Genomic DNA, 18,748 nt, shown 5'->3' with positions numbered 1-18,748 from the left:
AAGACACCATGCTACATGCTTTACCCACCCTAAGAACGAACCATGGGCCTTCCCATGAAACCTCCCCCACAGGACCTCTTTCTTTGACTCTAGCTCCAGCGCTTAAGCCCAGTTTTTGGAATAGATCAGGCACTTAAAAGGTGATGCATTCATCAATCCGAGAAGTGGTGTTTCAGCAGGGTTTTTAATGTCAGGTAAGACTCCAAAGGGAAGGGAGGGAGGCAGTAAGAATACAGAAAACAACAAGGTGGAGCAAAGGAGGTGGAATGCAGGCACTTGGGAGGGAGACAACCAATCTGGCTAAAAAACATAAGACAGTGAAAAGGTCTGAGAAATAAGGCTGAAAACACAGAACGGTGCCAGAGCGTGAGGCCTGGGCTCCCAGGACAAGCTCTGAACCTCACTCCGCAGGGAACTGAAGGAACCAAACCTAGTCCATGTAGTGAACAGCATCCATTCCGTGACTTCAAGTTCTATATTCCTGTAAAACTGTGTTTACATGAGTTCAGGAAATACACAGAATGTTCTGGCGTGACCTGTGTGTGGTACCCTTCAATTCTGGCATGCTCTGGTCAGTCACCAAGAAGCAGCCCCCTCGTCGCCCTGGATCCAATTTGTCACGCAGCTGCGTGCCTTGCTAATAAATCAATTTCCTTAGATTGTTGCTGTCATTCATGACCCTGTGGACCACAACTGTCCACGGGGTTTTCTTGGCAAAGATACCCAAGATGTTCTTTCTCCAATGGATCTTTCTGTCAGGAAAACAGGCTAAGTGACTTGTCCAGGGTCACACAGCTAGGAAGTGTCTGAGACTAGATCTGAACTCAAACCCTCCTGATTCCAGGCCAAGCGTTCTATCCATGAAGCCACCAGCTGCCTCCTGAATCAGATTTCTTCAGTTTCAATTTCATTCGTTACAGCTAGCAAGCCGGCAAAGAGATTGAGAGAGGGACCCCAAACCCTAAGACGGCCTCTGAGAAGAATTACTTAGAGCACTCTAGTCAATTTTCCACTGAGGGGATTCTCCATGACAGACTGGCCCAGAGGTGGGACTCCCCCTCGGTCTCAATCTCAATTTTTCCAAAGTAAGGTAAACTCCCACACTGTTGGGGAAGTCCCCTTAAGGAAATAATGGGATCTTGTAATAGCACACTGAAATGAACCCCCTGGAGAAATTTCTCATATTCTGAGACCAGAGGAAACTCCCAGTTCAACTGGGAATGACAAAAAAGTGTGTTATTAAACCATGTGAAATTTGGTCTAAAACAGCAAGGGATTATTATATATAATTATTCTGGCTCTAACTCAGCACTTTTTAATTATCATATATTAAGGAAACTGAGATTGGCCATTGAACATCCTCTCTCTTCCCCCAACACCTCCCACCCCTATTTTACTGGTATGCCCTGTTAAAGGGTCACACCTTGTTTCTTAAAGGGCCCACTCTGACTTCTCCTGCTCTCCCTCTTTAACTTCTCTGCCCACACCTTCTTAAGTCTTCTTCTACCACAGCAGGAGATTTAATTTCTTTTGAACAAAACAGACTGGTTGTGGCTATCTTTCTTCTCCAAGAAAGATTTAGGCCAGATACAACCCAGCTGAGAAACTCGGTATACTATCAACCTTTTAGTCCCTCTGATCTCTTCACATAGAGGAGATACTCCTAAATCTGATAACACCCTGTGGCTGTTATAACCCAATTTCAGACCTATTTAAAGGTTATATATAACCCTACCTGGGGAGACATCGGTTGACAATGGAAAACTTCCTTGGGGAAGGAACTACCCTCACAGAGGCAGCAAATAGACATGCTCCAGTTTACACCTCTCTGGCCAACTGGCTTTTATAACATGCACAAAGTAACCTTGACAATCCAGCCGACTGCACCAGGCTATCACAAACTAGAGAATCCTTAATTAGGGGAATAGAGGCATATGCTGTCTGCCCTGAAAACTGAGGCAAAATCAAAGAAACTTTTCAAAAGGAAAATGAAACCTCTAACCACTTTTATGACAAGTGATATAAAAGTGCTAAGTGGCATAAAGGGTTAGACCCACTCCATGAGATGCTAGATACAGGGGTAGGTGGGGAACCTGCAGCCCATGTAATCTTCCAAGGCTGTATGAAATCTTCTAAGTCCTCGGGTGTGGCTTTTTGACCTAGTCCAAGTTTTAAAGAACAAATCCTTTTATTAAGGGTATTTGTTCTGTGAAGTTTTTGGATTCAGTCAAAGGGCAGCACTTGAGGACCTAGAGGGCCACATGTGGCCTGAAGGCCAGGCTCCCCACCCATTAGGATCACTAATTCTGCCTTTGTTAATCAACCCAGCCAGAGAAAAACAGTATTCTGATAAGAGCTGCCCTACAGAGGTATGAAAAAGGCATAGGGGAGCTTGAAAGCACTGTCCAATGAAATATGAAAGAACAAATAAAAGGCAAAATATCTAAACCAAAAATTCAGACTACTGTCACTTTTGCTAAGGGAGCATCAGGAAATCATAAGGCTTTTATTGCTATTAGCTCACTCATTGGGTTGAGGAACTTCCTGGTTTTAAAGCTACAGCTAACTTTGTTGCTAAAATCCTTCTTAAAGAGATTGTGCTTTCAGCTTTTCTCCCAAGCTCAGTGCCAGGATCTGCTGCTTTCTACCCTGAAACAAGATGGAGAAGTTTGGAGTCAAGAGATTTGGCTGCACTGGGTGCCTGGTGACCATGGCTGCATTCACCTCAGGTGGAGTAGACATCAGGGTCGTCAATGACCCCTTCGTTGACCTTAACGACATGGTTTATATGTTTCAATATGATTCTACCCGTGGCAAGTTCAAGGGCACTGAGAATGGAAAGCTGGTGATCAGTGGAAAAGCCATTACCACCTTCCAGGAGGGGGATCCCTCCAATATTAAATGGGGAGATGCTGGAGCAGAGTATGTTGTAGAGTCCACTGGAGTCTTTACCACCATGGAAAAGGCTGGGGCTCACTTGGTGGAGCCAAGAGGGTCATCATCTCTGCCCCTTATGCTGATGCCCCAATGTTCATGATGGGACGGAACATGAGAAATATGATAATTCCCTTAAGACTGTCAGTAATGTCTCCTGCACTACCAACTGCTTGGCCCCCATGGCCAAGGTCATTCATGACTTCCTTGGCATTGTGGAAGGACTCATGACTACAATCCATGCCATTACTGCTACCCAGAAGACAGTAGATGGCCCCTCTGGAAACTGTGGCATGATGGGTGTAGTGCTGCCCAAAACATCATCCCTGCTTCCACATATGCTGCTAAGGCTGTAGGCAAGGTCATACCTGAGCTGAATGGAAAGCTCACAGGCATGGCCTTCCATGTTTCTACTCCCAACATATCTGTTGTGGATCTGACCTGCCACCTGCCAAATATGATGATACCAAGAAAGTGGTAAAGCAAGCATCAGAGGGACCCTAGAAGGGCATCTTGGGCTACACAGAGGACCAGGCTGCATCCTGTGACTTTTAACAGCAACACTCACTCTTCTGCCTTTGACGCTGGTGTTATCCTCAATGACCATTTTGTCAAGCTCACAATGAGTTTGGTTATAGCAACCGTGTAGTAGACCTCATGGTCTACATGCCTCCATAGAGTGAAGTGGAAAGCCATGGACCTTCATCCCCAGCCAAAAAAAGGAGATCCACCAACAGGATGCCTACATTCCTAACCTACATCCCTATGCTGAGGATTCTATGTCCCATTCACATCCTTGTCCCAAAGCACCCCTGTAGTAGCAGGGGGGAGAAGCCTAGAGTCCTATACTGGTACCATCAATAAAGTTACCACATTCGGGGGGGGGAGGGGGAAGATCATGCCCAGGTATGGTCCACCAGTGCATACAGATTCAGAAAAGGAGATCTCATTTCACTGGCTCAATACTCTCTCAAATTTATTTTTACCATGGGATAACTCCTAAATTTCATACTCCGTATCATCCCAAGTTCAGGTCAGGTTAAGCATACGGAACAAAACTTAAAACCCTTATTGGTAAATTATGTTCTGAAACCCACTAAAAGTGGCCTGAATTACTTCCTTTTGTTTTATCTATAAAGCAGACCAAAGTGGAAATTACAACTCTCTCCTTTTGAAATGCTATTTCATCACCCTCCTATAAAAGCAAAACCCTTCTCCACAGGATACACTTCGTCATTTGGAGGAGATATGTCTGTTGCTTCTTATAAGTAGAAATTACAAAACAGAATGAAGGAACTTTGCAAAGCAGGAACTGCAGTACAGACCAGACCGTCTGACTTTCCACTACATGACTTCCACCCTGGAGATAACATTCACATCAAGAATTTTCCAGCGGAACTCAACCTGCCTGGGAAGGCCCGTTCCAAGTACTGCTGAGCAGCTCAACTGCAATCAATATCTCTGCACATGAGCACTCTAGATCAACAAACTCTTAACAGTAATCGGGGGAGTGAAAAATCACCAAATACGGGAAAACAGATACTTTTTACTCTACCATTTGCTTTGTGCCTCACAATCATATTTTTATATTGCTTCATTCTTTTATTAATTTATTCTTAGTTTTCAACAATCACATCCACAAGATTCTGAGTTCTAAATTTCCTTCGCCTCCTTCCCCAAGATGGCATGCAATCTGATACAGGCTCTACACAGACACTCCTACCAAACATATTTTCACATTAGTCATGTTATCACATAGTTTTCAACCTCTCACACAGCCTTGCTGCTGTTTAATTCTCGGGCCGTCACCACTTGCTCTTTCCACTTAATTCCATATGCCTCAAAGGAAGACTGGAAAAGCCTTAGTGCTATTAGTGAGATTCACGGTGACATGGGACATGCTTTACATCACCTCAAAGCAAGTGAGCCCCATGGATGCTGGCTCTGCTGCCACACTCATCAAGGTGAACCTGATCCTTGGGTGGCTTTCCCTGTTACTCCAAATGATCCTCCGTAGGCAGACAAGACAACTGCAAAGGATCTAACTGGACCCTCTGGATCTTTTATATTGGCTTCATGTCATTTATTTTATTTTTTTTTCCTAGGCAATGGGGTTAAGTGACTTGCCCCAAGTCACACAGCTAGTAAGTGGCTGGATTTGAATTCCAGTCCTCCCGACTCCCGGGCTGGTGCTGTGCGTCCACGTGAAGGCTGTAATCCAGGCCTTTGGTTATATGATCTTAACAGAATTACAGATGATACAAAACCGAGGCTAATCACTCTTTCCCACCTTTATCATGATTATTTAACTACAAAACTTAGCAAAACTATAGTTCTCCACAAAACTAGGACAATCTCACTACCAGTGGATGGATTTCTTCCAAATTTTACTTTCCGTATTGTCAGAAACAGAAGCCCCAGTAATTCACTGAACTTCGGAACTACCCACGCGTGCACACAATGTCCTTTACCAAATATTGAAAGGAGGGAAACACTGATCTGTGCTAGAACTACCATTTACAAAACAGAGAAGGTGGACTACCAAACCTAAATATATCAATTTTGCAAATCTTACTTATAATGCTTCCAGTTTTACTGGCAATGACAAAAAACTCTGCAATGAGGATTTCCTCCCTCTTCAGATTTCACATTAGTACCCTTCGATTTTTTTCAATGTATTGATTGGTTTTGCTGAATTTTTTTTTTATCTTATTTTTTCCCTTTCAAAATTATTTGTTATTAGGGATGGGACCTCTGGGGGGGGGGATAAATTTAGGCAATATAAAAAAACAATAAAATTCATTTTTTAAAGAAAGGTGTTATTAGACCTTCCTCCTTTGTGGATTATGGTGAGGAACACTGCATGCACTGTCAGGCTCAGCTGATGAAGTACTGTTGAACTGAGGACTTTTTTTTCTTTTTTGGTCTTTATTTTTGAAACTGTAACCTATGTAAAAAACCTGAGAGGTCAGGACATGTCTAGGGACCTAAGGTATCCTCTCTTCTTAAATCTGCCTCTCTGGCCTGTGAGCCTAAACACCAACGCCTCTGCTTTCCTTTCAGGCATTCCTGACCAACTGGTATCCTATTGGCGACAACTGCTCCCTCCCATATCTTTATCTCTCTCTGCTTCTAATCTGGCTCCCAATGGGGCCTTTCCCTTCCCTACTTGACATATTCATGACTGTACACTAAACCAGATATTATCATCAAAGTAATTATCCACCAATATAATTATCAACATGGCAGCAGCTTAGCATCACATCCTTTCTGTCTAATAAGAGCTGAAGAATGAACTGGTTGGCGTCAGTGTTCCTTCCAGATTATCAATTTCTATTGCTACGACATGACCCACAGGGCCAAGTATTAGCTGGTCTTGCCATGGTCTAAGTGTGCATTTTCCCCCAGTCTAACAAATACTGAAGAAGGTCCTTAGCCCATGAAACAGAAAAGGGCCCACTCCTTTGAATCCAGTTTCTTGGGCCAAAAAGAAACGGTAAGGTACAGCCTTACTGCTTTCTGCCCAACAGTCATGTGACAGTGTTCCTCTGAGTCCCTGACAAATCACTGCCACTGGGATGCCGGTGGAAAGATGTCATACAGGTATAGCTCAAGAAGCTCCGGAACAAAGGTTCTTACTCTGAGGTCTAAGACTTAGTTTGGTTTTTTTTATTTTGATAGCTATTTCAGTATAGTTGGTTTCCACCGTAATCCTATGCATTTTACTTTATGCATTTAAAAACATGATTCTGAGGAATTCCTAAGCATCACTAGATGGCCCAAGGCACACAAAAATGGTTAGGAAGCCCTGCTCTGCCGGTGGTCTAGAAGTGGATGAGTTGGCTGCTTGCAAACCCAGGGCTCCAATTTCAAGGGAGGAAACAGCTAGCTTGTTTGCTCCTTGGCCTCCAGCATCAGTTTTGTGTAAACCTCTGCAACTTTCAGAAAAGTCAAAAGAAGTTCACGTGAAGCCAATGTCCCACTCCCCTCGGGCTGAGGAAGCTAACACATGAGCAGCATTACTTCAACTTCTCATATATAACTCCAATAGAGTGAATTAACCTTCAGTGTCTGACACCCAAAAACTCAGGGTTACTGAAGGCAATGTCAGCAGAAGCTTCTGAGTCTGGAAAAACTTCAAGCCTGGCTCACTAATAGACCACCACAGCTGCCATTCAAGGACCAGCCTAAGGGCACCATGGTCCATCACCAGGTTAGCTATAAGGAAAAGAAATTTTTGGTCACATCAAATCTGAAAAGCTCATCTACCAAATCAGAGCAACCCTATCTTTCTCAGCAGATCCTCCACTCAATAAAAATACAGACCTTTGCCACAAGTCTGCATAGGTAATATTTCTTTAGGAAGCGCAGCTGGTACCCAACAAGAGTATAAGGACTTTCCTACCGTAATGGACCTTGGAAACATAATTTGATTCAGCTGAAATGACTGGGTCTGCAGGGATGAGAGGAGGACCTATTGAAAGAAAGAAGTTAGGAAACATAAGGCCCTTAAAATTTTAAAGGTGGCAACTTCACATTTGTTGTAACATGGTAGTATATAAAATACCATGGCAAAAAATATTTTCTATAGGGAAAAACTACTTAAACAAGATCAGAAAGCTAAAGCTATTTACTTATAATTTGCAGCTTATTAATCTATAGTTTGATAACTTGTACTTTATTAATCATAAAGCATCTACATACACATGAAAAACAGTAATAGAAATGAATGTTCATTTATTGCAGCAGATTTTGGGGGGACAACTGGGCCTACGTGACAGCTAATTAAGGCCTTTTTCATGGTTTTTGGTGCATCTTGGAGCCAAAGCTTTCTGGTTGCTTCTCTACAATTTCTAGCTCTCGGCGCTGTTCCTCGTAGCTCATGATGTCACCTTTTTGGAGAATCAGGTCAACATGGACCATCATAGGGAACCATTCAGGAAGGAGGAAACATAGTCGTTTTGAGAGCTCTGTCTAGGAGACTTCATTAGGGGCCTGAGGCCAAAATGGTCAAGCCTAGAGAGCTACAATTATAAGAAAGAGAGGAAGTAACCAGGGTAATACAGTACCTGCTACTCTGACCTTCATTCTGATCAATAATATAATCTCATGTATATATACTGAAGGGATATCTGGCTAGAAAAATAGCTTCTTAAAGAAGGGAGAGAGGGAAGAAAAAGATCCTGACTGTATAATTCCAAAGAGTCCTCTGAAGAAACCAACAGAGCTATACAGTTAGCTCTATGATGACCTCAGATTTTTTTTGATATGCAAAAAATAAAGGAGATTTAACCAAGGCTGAATATAAAAGAGAGTAGCATGAACCAGTAATAATGACAGAACAGGCACAGCCTTGCTCGAGAAGCTCCTTCACCAGAGGCTCTCTACCCCAGTGAAATAACAGGCCCAGTCCCTATTTCTGTATTTATCTATGGCAGGTGGGGAGGGGAGGGGAGAAAGGGAGGGAGAGAACCACTGTGTGATGACCCAAGAGCTCACCTGAGGTTTCGACATGCCTCAGCTCAGGAACGTCCAGCTGCAGAAGCTCGTCCAGGGCCAGCTTGGCCGCGTTGCATCTGGACTCTTTTTTATTTTGCCCCAGTCCAGTTTTATATTGAACACCATCCACCACAGCACAAAAGGCAAAGTAAGGACCCATGACGTTACCTGAAAGAAATATCCAGGGACACCGTATGACTTTAAACTGTGAATCCAACTACCAGAACCTGGTCAAACGGGCTAAAAGAAAGTATTACTGACATGAAAATAATCAGCCATTTATTTTTCCCACTTAGAAAAACTCTTCTAAAAATAAGACAGCATTAAGTTCATACTGATGTTTAAGACAACTTAAAGAGATACCTCAGTAACACTCATGGGATTACCTTTAGGCTTACCTTTCTTTACTCAGAATCATAGAATCACAGCATCAGAAGGAACCTCAGAGGCCACACTGTCCCACTTGTTCCTGACTGAGATCCCCTTGACAACATCTCCAGGAAATGGTCACGCAGGCTTTGCCTCAAGACCTGCAGGGAAGGGAAACCCCCTAACTCTCTAAGGCAGTCCCTCCTACCTTCAGCTAAATTTAACTCCATGTGGCTGAATGTTTAGAGTGCATTAACCATACAAGCCAAAAGGTCGAAGTCTGGGTATTCAGATTTCAAAAGACCCATCCTATATGTCTCTCCAACCCTGGTTTTAGATCCTCGGATGCTGCATCACTGGAAATGACAGACATCATCTGCCCTTCCCATTCATTCACAATTAAAGTCGCATAAAAAGTCTTTCGATGTCTGACTCCGTGAATCAGTCTAACAAATGATCTGATATCGGGGTGAGGGAAAGAAAAGTCGAGGATAACATCAAGGTTACAAGCCTGGTGAGGCAACTGATGGAATCAGAACGGCAAATGGGTAATTATGGGAATTAAGTGATGCACACCGATTCCATCTTGTGACACAATTCTGGAGACAGCTCAGTTCCCTTTCTATTCAATTTTGGGTCTAGTTCAACTTCCATCTTGTGAGAAAACTATTCAACTGTGGGAACTGGGAGAAAACTTTGTATTGTTTGAAACTAACCCTGGCCTGGAAGCTGGACCAGCTCTACCTGCTGCTTAGAGACCCTCAACTAAAGACCTAGGTTATGCTGACCAGAAACCCAGTCAGATCCAAAGACTTACACAAGGAGTTTTCTGCACATCTCAAACAACTCATATGTCTTACCCAAAAACCGGCCCCATACAATCAGTTATTGTTTCCATGCTCCTTTCACTGTTCACAGACACTTGAGGAGAAGAGGACACCTCTTTCTCCCAATTTCAGGGAACTGTAACCTATTTACTCTCCCCCTTCCAACTTGGAAGATGCTTAATTAATGTTGTATTTTTCCTTTTCATTAATTGGTCTTGATTGTTTTTAATATATAAAAACCTGCCTCCTCCAGCATTTGGGGTCCAGGCCTAAGCTAAGGAGATCTAATCCTGGTTTTCTAGGCAATAATTGCTGTGCATTGCTTAATAAATCAATACGCTCAGAAGATCAAACCTCTGTTGCCTCAGTCATTTCATCTTTCACCCACCACATTGGCAGACTAAAAAGTAGTGCCTTCAACAGAAACAAGGAAGAGAAGTGGATTGGGGATCAGGGGTGGGGGGAAAATGAGTTCATTCTGCTAAATAGAGGTTCCTCTACTTTCAAAATCCAGGCACCTTGTATTACCACTACTTACAAAGCCTGAGACACCGCTACCATCTACTCCCTCTCTTACTCACAAAAAAACCCCAACAATTTTAAGACAGAAAAAACTTGAAGAAAATGTAAAGTGTCTCATATCAAAAACAAGTGACTTGGAAAAAAAATCAAGGACAGATGATTAAAGAATCATTGGGCTACCTAAAAGCCACAATGGAAAAAAAAAAGAAGAAAAAAAAGAGCCTGGACATATTTGAAGACATCATGGAAGAAAATTATCCAAATCTATTAAGAGGACAAAATGGACAAGGAATCCATTGATCTCCTCAAAAAACCCCAAGCGGCCTAAAAGAAAAAATTTCAAAGAGCCTCTGTTAGGATCACTCATGACATACCAGACACTACTCTAAAGGTGGGGCCTACGCACAGGTAAATGGCTTCTATTCTGACAGGGGAGCCGGTACAAGAATTCTTTCAGAATCCTAATACCATAGAGGGTCGTGAAGTGTGTGGAAAAGACACAGTTAAAGGAGTTAAAAAAGGACCAGTGAAAGAAGGGCCACTTCAAGAATGAGCAAGCCGGGGAGGCAGGAAGGGAGAAAATTCTGTAACCCAAAGTTTTAAAAACACATATTACAAATAAAAAAATAAAATGGAGAAAAAAAAGAGTTAGGCAGATACATGGGCTGTCATATACATATATGACACGTTAGTCACAATTGTGAAAGAAACATTAAAAAATGAAAAAGAATAAAGTTTAAAATAGGGGGGTGGGGTGGGAAGAACAAGTCACTCCCTCCTTAGACATCTAAATCCTGGAGAGGGATTTTGGGAGTGGTTTTGTTACATTTTGATGATATTAAAAGACGAGGTGGGGTAAGTACACTAGGAAGGCAAAGGAAAGGAACATCTCTCATAGAGCCGAGGCACACAAGTAGAAGACACCACAGACAGGATCCCTCTCCCCCCTCTCACTCCTGGGGCACTTTCTGAGACAAAGCAGGAGTCGAGAACCCCTACAAGAGGGGGTAGTTGATGTCAACCTTCACTGGCCCCTCTGATCCCTGCTCACTATGCGAGAGTCTCCAGGATAATTTTCACTCACAGAGCGAATCTCTAAAGAGCAACTCATTCTTTCTTGCACAGATGTGGCTACATTTTCAGGCTCAATAAGACACGCTTCCTCATCCTATTAATAGAATTCCCCCCACAGAATCCACAATTCAAGGATCGCTTTCATTTCCTTAGTATCCCTTCAAAATCACGAGGTGCACACATCAGGGTTCACGGATCCCAGAGCGGATGGTTTTTTCTGGTCTGGTTCACAAAGCACTCCTGGTACAGCAGCACTCAAGGCAGTCCTCTTACTGAATAGCCACTCCTGCCTTCTGATGTCCACTCACTGACCATGGGTAAGTGCCACCTTTGAAGCTGTGTCCTGCAGAGTCTGGGTCTGGAGGTGAGCCCTCAGGGAACGCTAGCTCTACCCAGCTGACCCAGAAGCAGTTCTCCATCACACACGCCAGCTGAGAGTTGCACCAACCCTACCTGTCCCCTACCAACTCCTCCAATCATTTCTGCCCACCCTGGCTCCCAAATCACTTTGCATTTACTTAAAGGCATATATAGGCGCCTACACACACACATATATATCTGTGTGTGTATATATGCATGTACATATATGTGCACTGCACACGTGTATGCATGTGCATATATATGCATGCATGTGCATATATATGCGTGCATGTGTATGTATATATATGTGCAGTGTGTATGTGTACACACACGTGTGTGTGTATGCATGTATACAAACTTGTGTGCATTACTTATCTGTACATATTGTCTGTGTCTCTGTGCGTAGTTCATTTCTTCCAGCTGAACATAAGCACCTTGTGGGATGGGGCTTTTCCAGGCTTTGTCTTTGAATGCCCAGTGCCCAGGAACATAGTAGGTGCTTAATAAAAACTTGGTGAATGAATGACGAAAGGAAAATGAAATTAAAGAACTGACGGTGTTACTACACCATGGGCCTGCCTTGGGAGGCACGATAATTCAAATACTGCTTTTTTATTGAGTTCCCAGATGTCGCTAAGCCAAGTGACCATCATAAAACTCCCTACATCATGTGATGCTTCCTGCAGCCCAATTGTGGTCCAGACCCTGAGGATCCACGAAGAGACATCTCCTCTACACGTGCAGAGATTTTACACCCAGAAAACAAGCACTTTAGTCTAACTAACCACAAACTGTGGAATTTAACACCATATTCCCCCCTTCAGAGCCCGAGAGGGCTCAAACCAAGACTGCCACCAAAGGACGTCACACTGGGCTGCTCTCAGCATCACAATGATCCAAGACAATTCCAAAGGACTCATGACGAAAAATGCTGCCCACCACCAGAGAAAGAGCTGGAGGAGTCTGAATGTGGATCAAAGCATCTTTTTTGAAAGTTATTTTTCTTGGGGGTTTTTTGATCTGTGTTTTCTTTTACAACATGACTAATGTGGAAATGTTTTGCGTGACTGCACGTGAATACCCTACACCAAATTGCTTGCCTTCTCAATAAAGGGGGAGAGGAAAGAGGGAGAGAATTGGAAACTCACAACTTTTAAAAACAAATGTTAAAAGTTGTTTTTAGATGTAATTGGGAAAAAATAAAATATTTTAAAAACAATGTTAAATAATTTTGTTTAAAAGGATGTCAAAGCTGCTCAAGGTTATCTGGCAAAACCTTCTGCCTAACCTCAGCAATGGGGTAACCACAGCAACAGGGCCACTGTATTCAATTTAGCACCACTGGTGGTCTTGCTTTAAAGACATCTCCCAGGGAAGAAACCCAAGAAACTGCAACTTGGCAACTGTTTTGGTAGTACTGTAAGCCACCCCCCAGCTTACCCCCAGTAACTGCAAGCTGCCGATGACCCAAAAAAAGAGAGGTCTGGTCCCCAAAGTCCCTGGCCCTGACAATGGTTCAATCAGCGGAAAGGACCCTCAGAGGAGGCTTTGCCTCTGACTTGCAGCTGAAAACTCCCCTAGGTTTCACGTTTCCCAAGAGCAGCAGCCCATTTTGCCCTTCTCCTTGTGCCCAGCACATGCTCAGCCCCTAAAAAGCACCTCCTGAATGGCATTTCATCTATTCATTCTACTTTCTGGGACAAGTACAGACAGCCTTAGCAAACCCTTGCCTGTTGTTACAGTTTCCTTAAGGTCAAGCTGCACACGCTGCATTTGTGCAAACTGATGGAGGGCAGACACTGGATTGATCTCTCCACGTTGGTACTTCGTGATGAATTCCTTGGGAATCTTCTTTGGAGGAAGGACTGCATCTGGATTAGGCAGGACTACTTTGGAAAGCAGTGGTTCTGGAAAGTTACCTAAAAAATAAACAGCAGCTTCAAGTCAGTTTAAAAACAACGAAGAAGCAGATGAAAAAACCTAATGCTCTCCCCCCTCAAGATTTCTTTTCCTCTAGTCCCCAAACCAATGCTGACATTAGATCTAGATACATAAAATTCAATCACACACACTTGCTAATTTAGACAAGAGGGTGCCAGCAAACCATTCTGGCTACTTGCAAGAAAGGTAATAATTATCAAGATGACCTCATTCAATTAACAGTTACAGAATTCTACCACTGGAAGAGATCTGGCGCTCTAGTCCATCTACGCACCTCACAGATGTGGAAACTGGAGCTCAGAGATTTCACCCACAAGTGGAAATAATACTTCTAACTTCAAGACGTGCACTTTAAAAATACAATACAAATATCATTTCTATCCCTCCTCCAACTTCCATCTCTATCTCCTCTGTCCCAATTCCACCCTACCCTGCCCTATCCTTTGTGTATCCCAGGGTCTCGTGAGCAGCTCTGGCTCTGGAGTCAAGAGGCCCTGGACCAGGCACTGACATGACCTTCACATCCCTAAGCCTTAGGGGAAAGGCTGAGCCTATGACATCCCACCACTGAGGACTCTGGGTCTGGGTCAGGTCTGAATCCCCCCTGACAACTGCTCTATCCTCCGGTCTCTCCTTTCTGTATTCTTCACAAGGAAAGCATGAGACTCTTTGTCCAATGAAACCTAAGTAGACTCCAGCTATCACATTTTGTTCACTGACCACGACAGGAACCCTGTCAAGAGAAGAAGTCAAGTTCACCTGGCAAACCCCTTCTTGATGAAGCAATGCTGGCTTTCAGTGACAACGGTTTCTTTCTCTAAGTGCTAGTAGTCATATCACAGGCTCACAGAGCTAGGACTGGAAAGAACCTCAAAGGTCACCTAGTCCGAGCTCATTTCACAAATGAGGAAACAGAGGCCCAGGAGGTTAAGCTCACACAAGCAGGAAGCCTCTGGAGCAGGATGTGAATCCAGGTCCTCTGAAGCTCGGGCTCTCTCTACCACACCACGCCGCTGCTCGAGGCACAGCAGGAGCGGCCGAAGGGAGTTTGCAGGCCCTCCTTACAAAGCTAGCAGAAGAATGCAGACTTCTGGAAACCCTGAGGCTTTTGAGCAGGAAATACCCAGGTGAAAGTAGAGCCTTTAAAAAGTAAATGCAGTAGAGTCTACATACCGGGAAAAGGAAGGAGAAAAGACTGAAGGCAGCAAGAACCAGCCCGCGCCAGGAAATTCAGGCGTGGCTGGTATCTGGTCACAGACGCCAGCTGGGCCACGTTATGGCAGCAAATTTCTGGCTGTCATTCTGGCACCTAGAGGTCCAAGAGAAGCCACAGGCACCTGGCCACGAGGGTGGCGGCAGGGTGCAGAGGAAAAGAAGACTGATCAAAGGAACACAACCAACATCAGCAAGTTCGAAAGGACCCGGACGACTGCAAACAAGCACCTGTGACTTGCGTGACCTTAGAAGCCAAACGTGACACGCTGTCATCCTCCGATGACGAGTATCCCAGAGGAGGATTCACGGCTGTGGAAGAAGGCTGAACCGGCAAGTTCTTTTTCAACATCTGCGCAAAGCTGGGAACCCGGGAACTCGGAAACCAATCATTGCTACCAGACATTTTCCTGGGCCTAGAAGTCAGGAGAAAACCAGGAGTAAGAAAACGAGAGAGAAAAAGCTTTCCGACGAAGCGCCTGCCAGGCACCAGGTGCCAACGCCTTGCAGAACCGCCCACTTAAAAATCAACGGTGACCCCACGTCCACGCACGCCCCGCAGCCTTCCTCATTGCGGGGGCCCAAGGTCTCCTCGGGGTCTGCACTCCCTCCGCCGGGCCCGGGGCGGCTCATGTTGGGTGATTCTCACCCAAACCCTCCAACAAAGCCTTCCAAAGGGCAGGGGAACTGCGAGATGCTGCCAGCCCCGGACTACCCTCGTACAGGCCACAGAGGCGGCTCGGCCCGAGTTCAAGTGCGGCCTCTCCGTGCCTGGCACACACAAAGCGCCTAATTAATGCGTTTTCCACCCAAGACTCTGAATTGCAAAGGGGCGAAATCTGGGAAAGGCACAGAGCCGGCGCCAAAGACCCGGGCCAGGGCAGAGGCCTTCCCCTCTCCTCGGGCTCTTAGCACACATTAGGCACTTCGTAAATGCGCTCCCTTCCAACCTCCCGGGAGCCCCGGAGGGGCCGCTACCTGCACGTGTGGAGGGAGTTACCTCACCAGGCAAGTCCCGTGTCGGTGCGGCCCCACCCTTGCACCCCTCCTCCCGCCAGCACCTCTTTGGTTGCAAATTCCGACCCCCGGCCCTCCCTCCTCCCGTCCGCGGCCCGGGGCCCAGCCGCCAGCCTCGAGGCACTGCTTCAGTTTCCTTCTCTGTAAAAGCGCTGGACGCGGAGGGCCGCCGGGAGCCGAGTCGGGCTCTGGGCCTCAGCTTCCCCGCTGTCGGAGGAGGGTCCGGACCCCCCGAGGAGTGGGCCAGGGCGGCCCAGAGGGGGTCGGCTGAAGCGGATTTCGAACCCAGGGCCGGGCCTCCAGAGGCGGACGCCGCGGCGTACAGCCCGCCCCAGCCCCCGCCGGCCGGCTCCGCCTTGCCTCGGAGCCGCCGTCCCCGCTTCTTCCTCTGCCGCCTCCGTCGCAGACACCGCCCAGACCGAGACCCGGGTGGGAGGTGGGTCCAAGAGCGCCCGGGGCGCGAGGCCGCGTCTTTCAAATAGGCGGGCGCCTCCTGCGGGGCCGGGCCGCGCACGCGCCGGCTCACCCAATCATCAATCGCCTTCCGCCCCCTTCGGCCCGCCCCCGCCGCCATCGCGGCCAATCAGGCTTCAAGCGCTCTGGCTCGCGGCTTCGGCCCGCCCCTCCCCGTGCAGGCTGCACGCGGACGCACGAGGGGAACAGGGCGGGCGCGGGGACGCGCGCGCTGCCTCCGGCGTCTTGGTGAGCGCGCCCGCGGACGCGCGATTCCCGCCGCGCTGCAGACCGCGCTGCGTGCGAGGAGCCCTCCCCTGGGAGGGTAGGTGCCTCATGAACACGTATTAGACGCCTACTGTGTACCAGGCCCTGGCCATGTTGGAAAAAAAGGCAAAACCCCGCCCTCCAGGAGCAAGCCAGCAATCAGTCAATCAGTCCTTATTAAGCGCCAGAAGAAAGTCGGAAGCAGCCCCTACCCTCAAGGGGCTCACAGTCTAGTGGGGGAAGGGGGACAAGGACGCGCCAACAAGATTCCTGCGGGCAAGCCGAGTACGGGACAAGCTGGATACGGAGTAGATAGGAGGTCATGGGCGGAAGGAAGCCGCTGCAGCAAGGGGGCTTGAGACCCTCCGCAAACCCCCGCCAGGCACCAGCATCCAGAGGGATGCTTTCTGGGGAGTGAGCAGCGCGTCAAGAGGGGTGTGCAAGCATCCCTGGACCTCTGAGAGCCGATAACAGGGGCAGGGTCACCGCCGTGAAAGCAGCTGGTGTGTGTGTGTGCAAATGCACTCATGCAGAGGACGAAGTGGAGACGGGGAGGGCGTTGGGATGAGTGGGGTCGGGAGAGACTTCGTGCGCAAAGTGGGGTTCAGCCGAGACGCGCAGGGAGCCGGCAGGCGGAGACGAGGAGGGGCGGTGTTCCAGGCAGGGGGCTGGCCGGGGAAATGCCCGGAGGGGGATGCCGGCAGAGTAACGTCCTTCTTGGGCTTCCCAGGCTCTTCTCCCGGTACGGGTAGCATGGCCAGAGCATCCCTTCTGCGCTGCCCCGCCCATCTTCCCTTTCTTTCTCAAAGCAGCCCCAGTGCAGGTGGGCAACCCAAAGGAAGAAGGGAGACGAACAGACAGAGAGAAGAAGAACAAGCGTGCCCCCTCCAAACCCAAGACAGCTACAGGAGGAGAGCTGGTCCAGAGCCACCAGCCGTGTGACCCTGGGCGCGTCACTTAACCCCACTGGGGGAAAAAAAAAGAGTGCCAGAGTCCTTCCAAGCAGGGCTTTATTGTGGTGAAAGCAAACGCAACCGAGCAGCTCGGGATACTGGGTGCGTGGGTGGGTGGAAGGGGAGTGGGGACTTGCCTAGATCAGAGCTGGAAGGGGCTGTGGCATAACCTTTGCGCTATGCAAGCGAAAAAGGCTTGCGCCTGACTTGTACTGGGTGTTCTTGAAATATCTGTATTGATATTTTGAAATATAGCTTGCTAGCTTGAAATAGCTGTACTTTTACTCGACAGAGTCCCTTCATTACCATATTCATAAGATGTAAATGGAGACTTTGACTCGCTTAAGTTGTCAGAGAGGTCTCACTGGGCTTGCGAAGTCTTGGGAAAGTCCCTAGACCACAAGGTCACTAGTGATGGGCTGGGCCGAGGGTCTTAGACCACAAGGTGGCCGCGATGGGCTGGGCTATGGAGTGGTGAGGTTGCCTATTCGGCATGTGGGGAGGTCGTTGTCTGCTCAGCACAAAGGGCTAAGAATACAGGGGAAAGGGTTGTCTAATCAACATACAGGCAAAGGATGGGGCCTCCCTGCTCTGGGGGAAAAGTAGGACTTTGCTGTTCCTACTCCATTTCCCCCACTTCTTGTGTTGTAGGAATTAGGACGAAGGCCCAAGTCATCGTTGGCTGCTTCAAGCCGGTGTCAAAGCAGAGTTACCGCAGGTGAGCAGCAGAAAGGAGGCAGTGAAGACATCAAGGGAAGTGGGATAAGGAGCGGCTGCGAGGACTTTGATTTGGCACCAGGAGAGGAGAGATAATTAAAGAGGAGTTTTAATGGTCCTTTTTGGTCAATGGTGCGCCCAAAGGCACCACCTGCACACCAAGGGAAGCGTGGGAAAACTTCACTCTTCCTCAGGGAGTGGGAAGAGATGTCCACTTGGAGTCCACATCCATAAGTGGGCAGCTGTAGAAACAGTCAGAAAGACCTGATAGGGGCTCTTGGAAGATGTAGGAGTTGACAATGGAGAGAAAACAGCATAACTTAGGTCCTTGATTAGAGGCACACAGAGACGGTTGTTTCCCAGCCATGCAAGGCTAGGTTCAAATACAATAAAGTTTTTCTCATAATTCACAAAATCACATAATAACATTAAGTCAAGTACAGATTAAACTACTTCAGAAGGCTCATAATAGACTAGTTTTGAGAAGGGAAATTTACATGTCACCAAGGTAACCAAGAAAATTTAAACATGAACTATACAAATCAATACAATCATTGTTATCAACATTAACTAACATTAAGTTCCTTTTATTCCAGTAACCTA

At 46.7% G+C, this 18,748-nt stretch overlaps 1 protein-coding gene and 1 pseudogene across 1 annotated transcript in view; one reads left to right on the top strand and one right to left on the bottom strand.

Annotated features, from left to right (window-relative positions):
* The window catches only part of ADAD1 (adenosine deaminase domain containing 1), a 52,117-nt gene extending 36,967 nt beyond the window's left edge, over positions 1–15,150 (bottom strand). Inside the window, exons 1-4 of the mRNA XM_021008263.2 lie at positions 14,970–15,150; positions 13,316–13,504; positions 8,434–8,601; positions 7,340–7,408 (exon numbers count right to left, since the gene is read on the bottom strand). Of these exons, the coding sequence (XP_020863922.1) occupies positions 7,340–7,408; positions 8,434–8,601; positions 13,316–13,504; positions 14,970–15,144 (601 nt within the window). The 5' untranslated portion in view covers positions 15,145–15,150. The remainder of the gene's footprint in view (positions 1–7,339; positions 7,409–8,433; positions 8,602–13,315; positions 13,505–14,969) is intronic.
* On the top strand, positions 2,660–3,612 carry LOC144455302 (glyceraldehyde-3-phosphate dehydrogenase pseudogene; annotated as a pseudogene).
* Positions 15,151–18,748: the final 3,598 nt, after the last annotated feature.

This window comes from Phascolarctos cinereus, unplaced genomic scaffold (genome assembly GCF_003287225.1).
Source record: "Phascolarctos cinereus isolate Bilbo 61053 unplaced genomic scaffold, phaCin_HiC Scaffold_9;HRSCAF=440, whole genome shotgun sequence".
Classification (NCBI taxonomy): domain Eukaryota; kingdom Metazoa; phylum Chordata; class Mammalia; order Diprotodontia; family Phascolarctidae; genus Phascolarctos; species Phascolarctos cinereus.
This window is presented reverse-complemented; position numbering and strand designations above follow the sequence as displayed.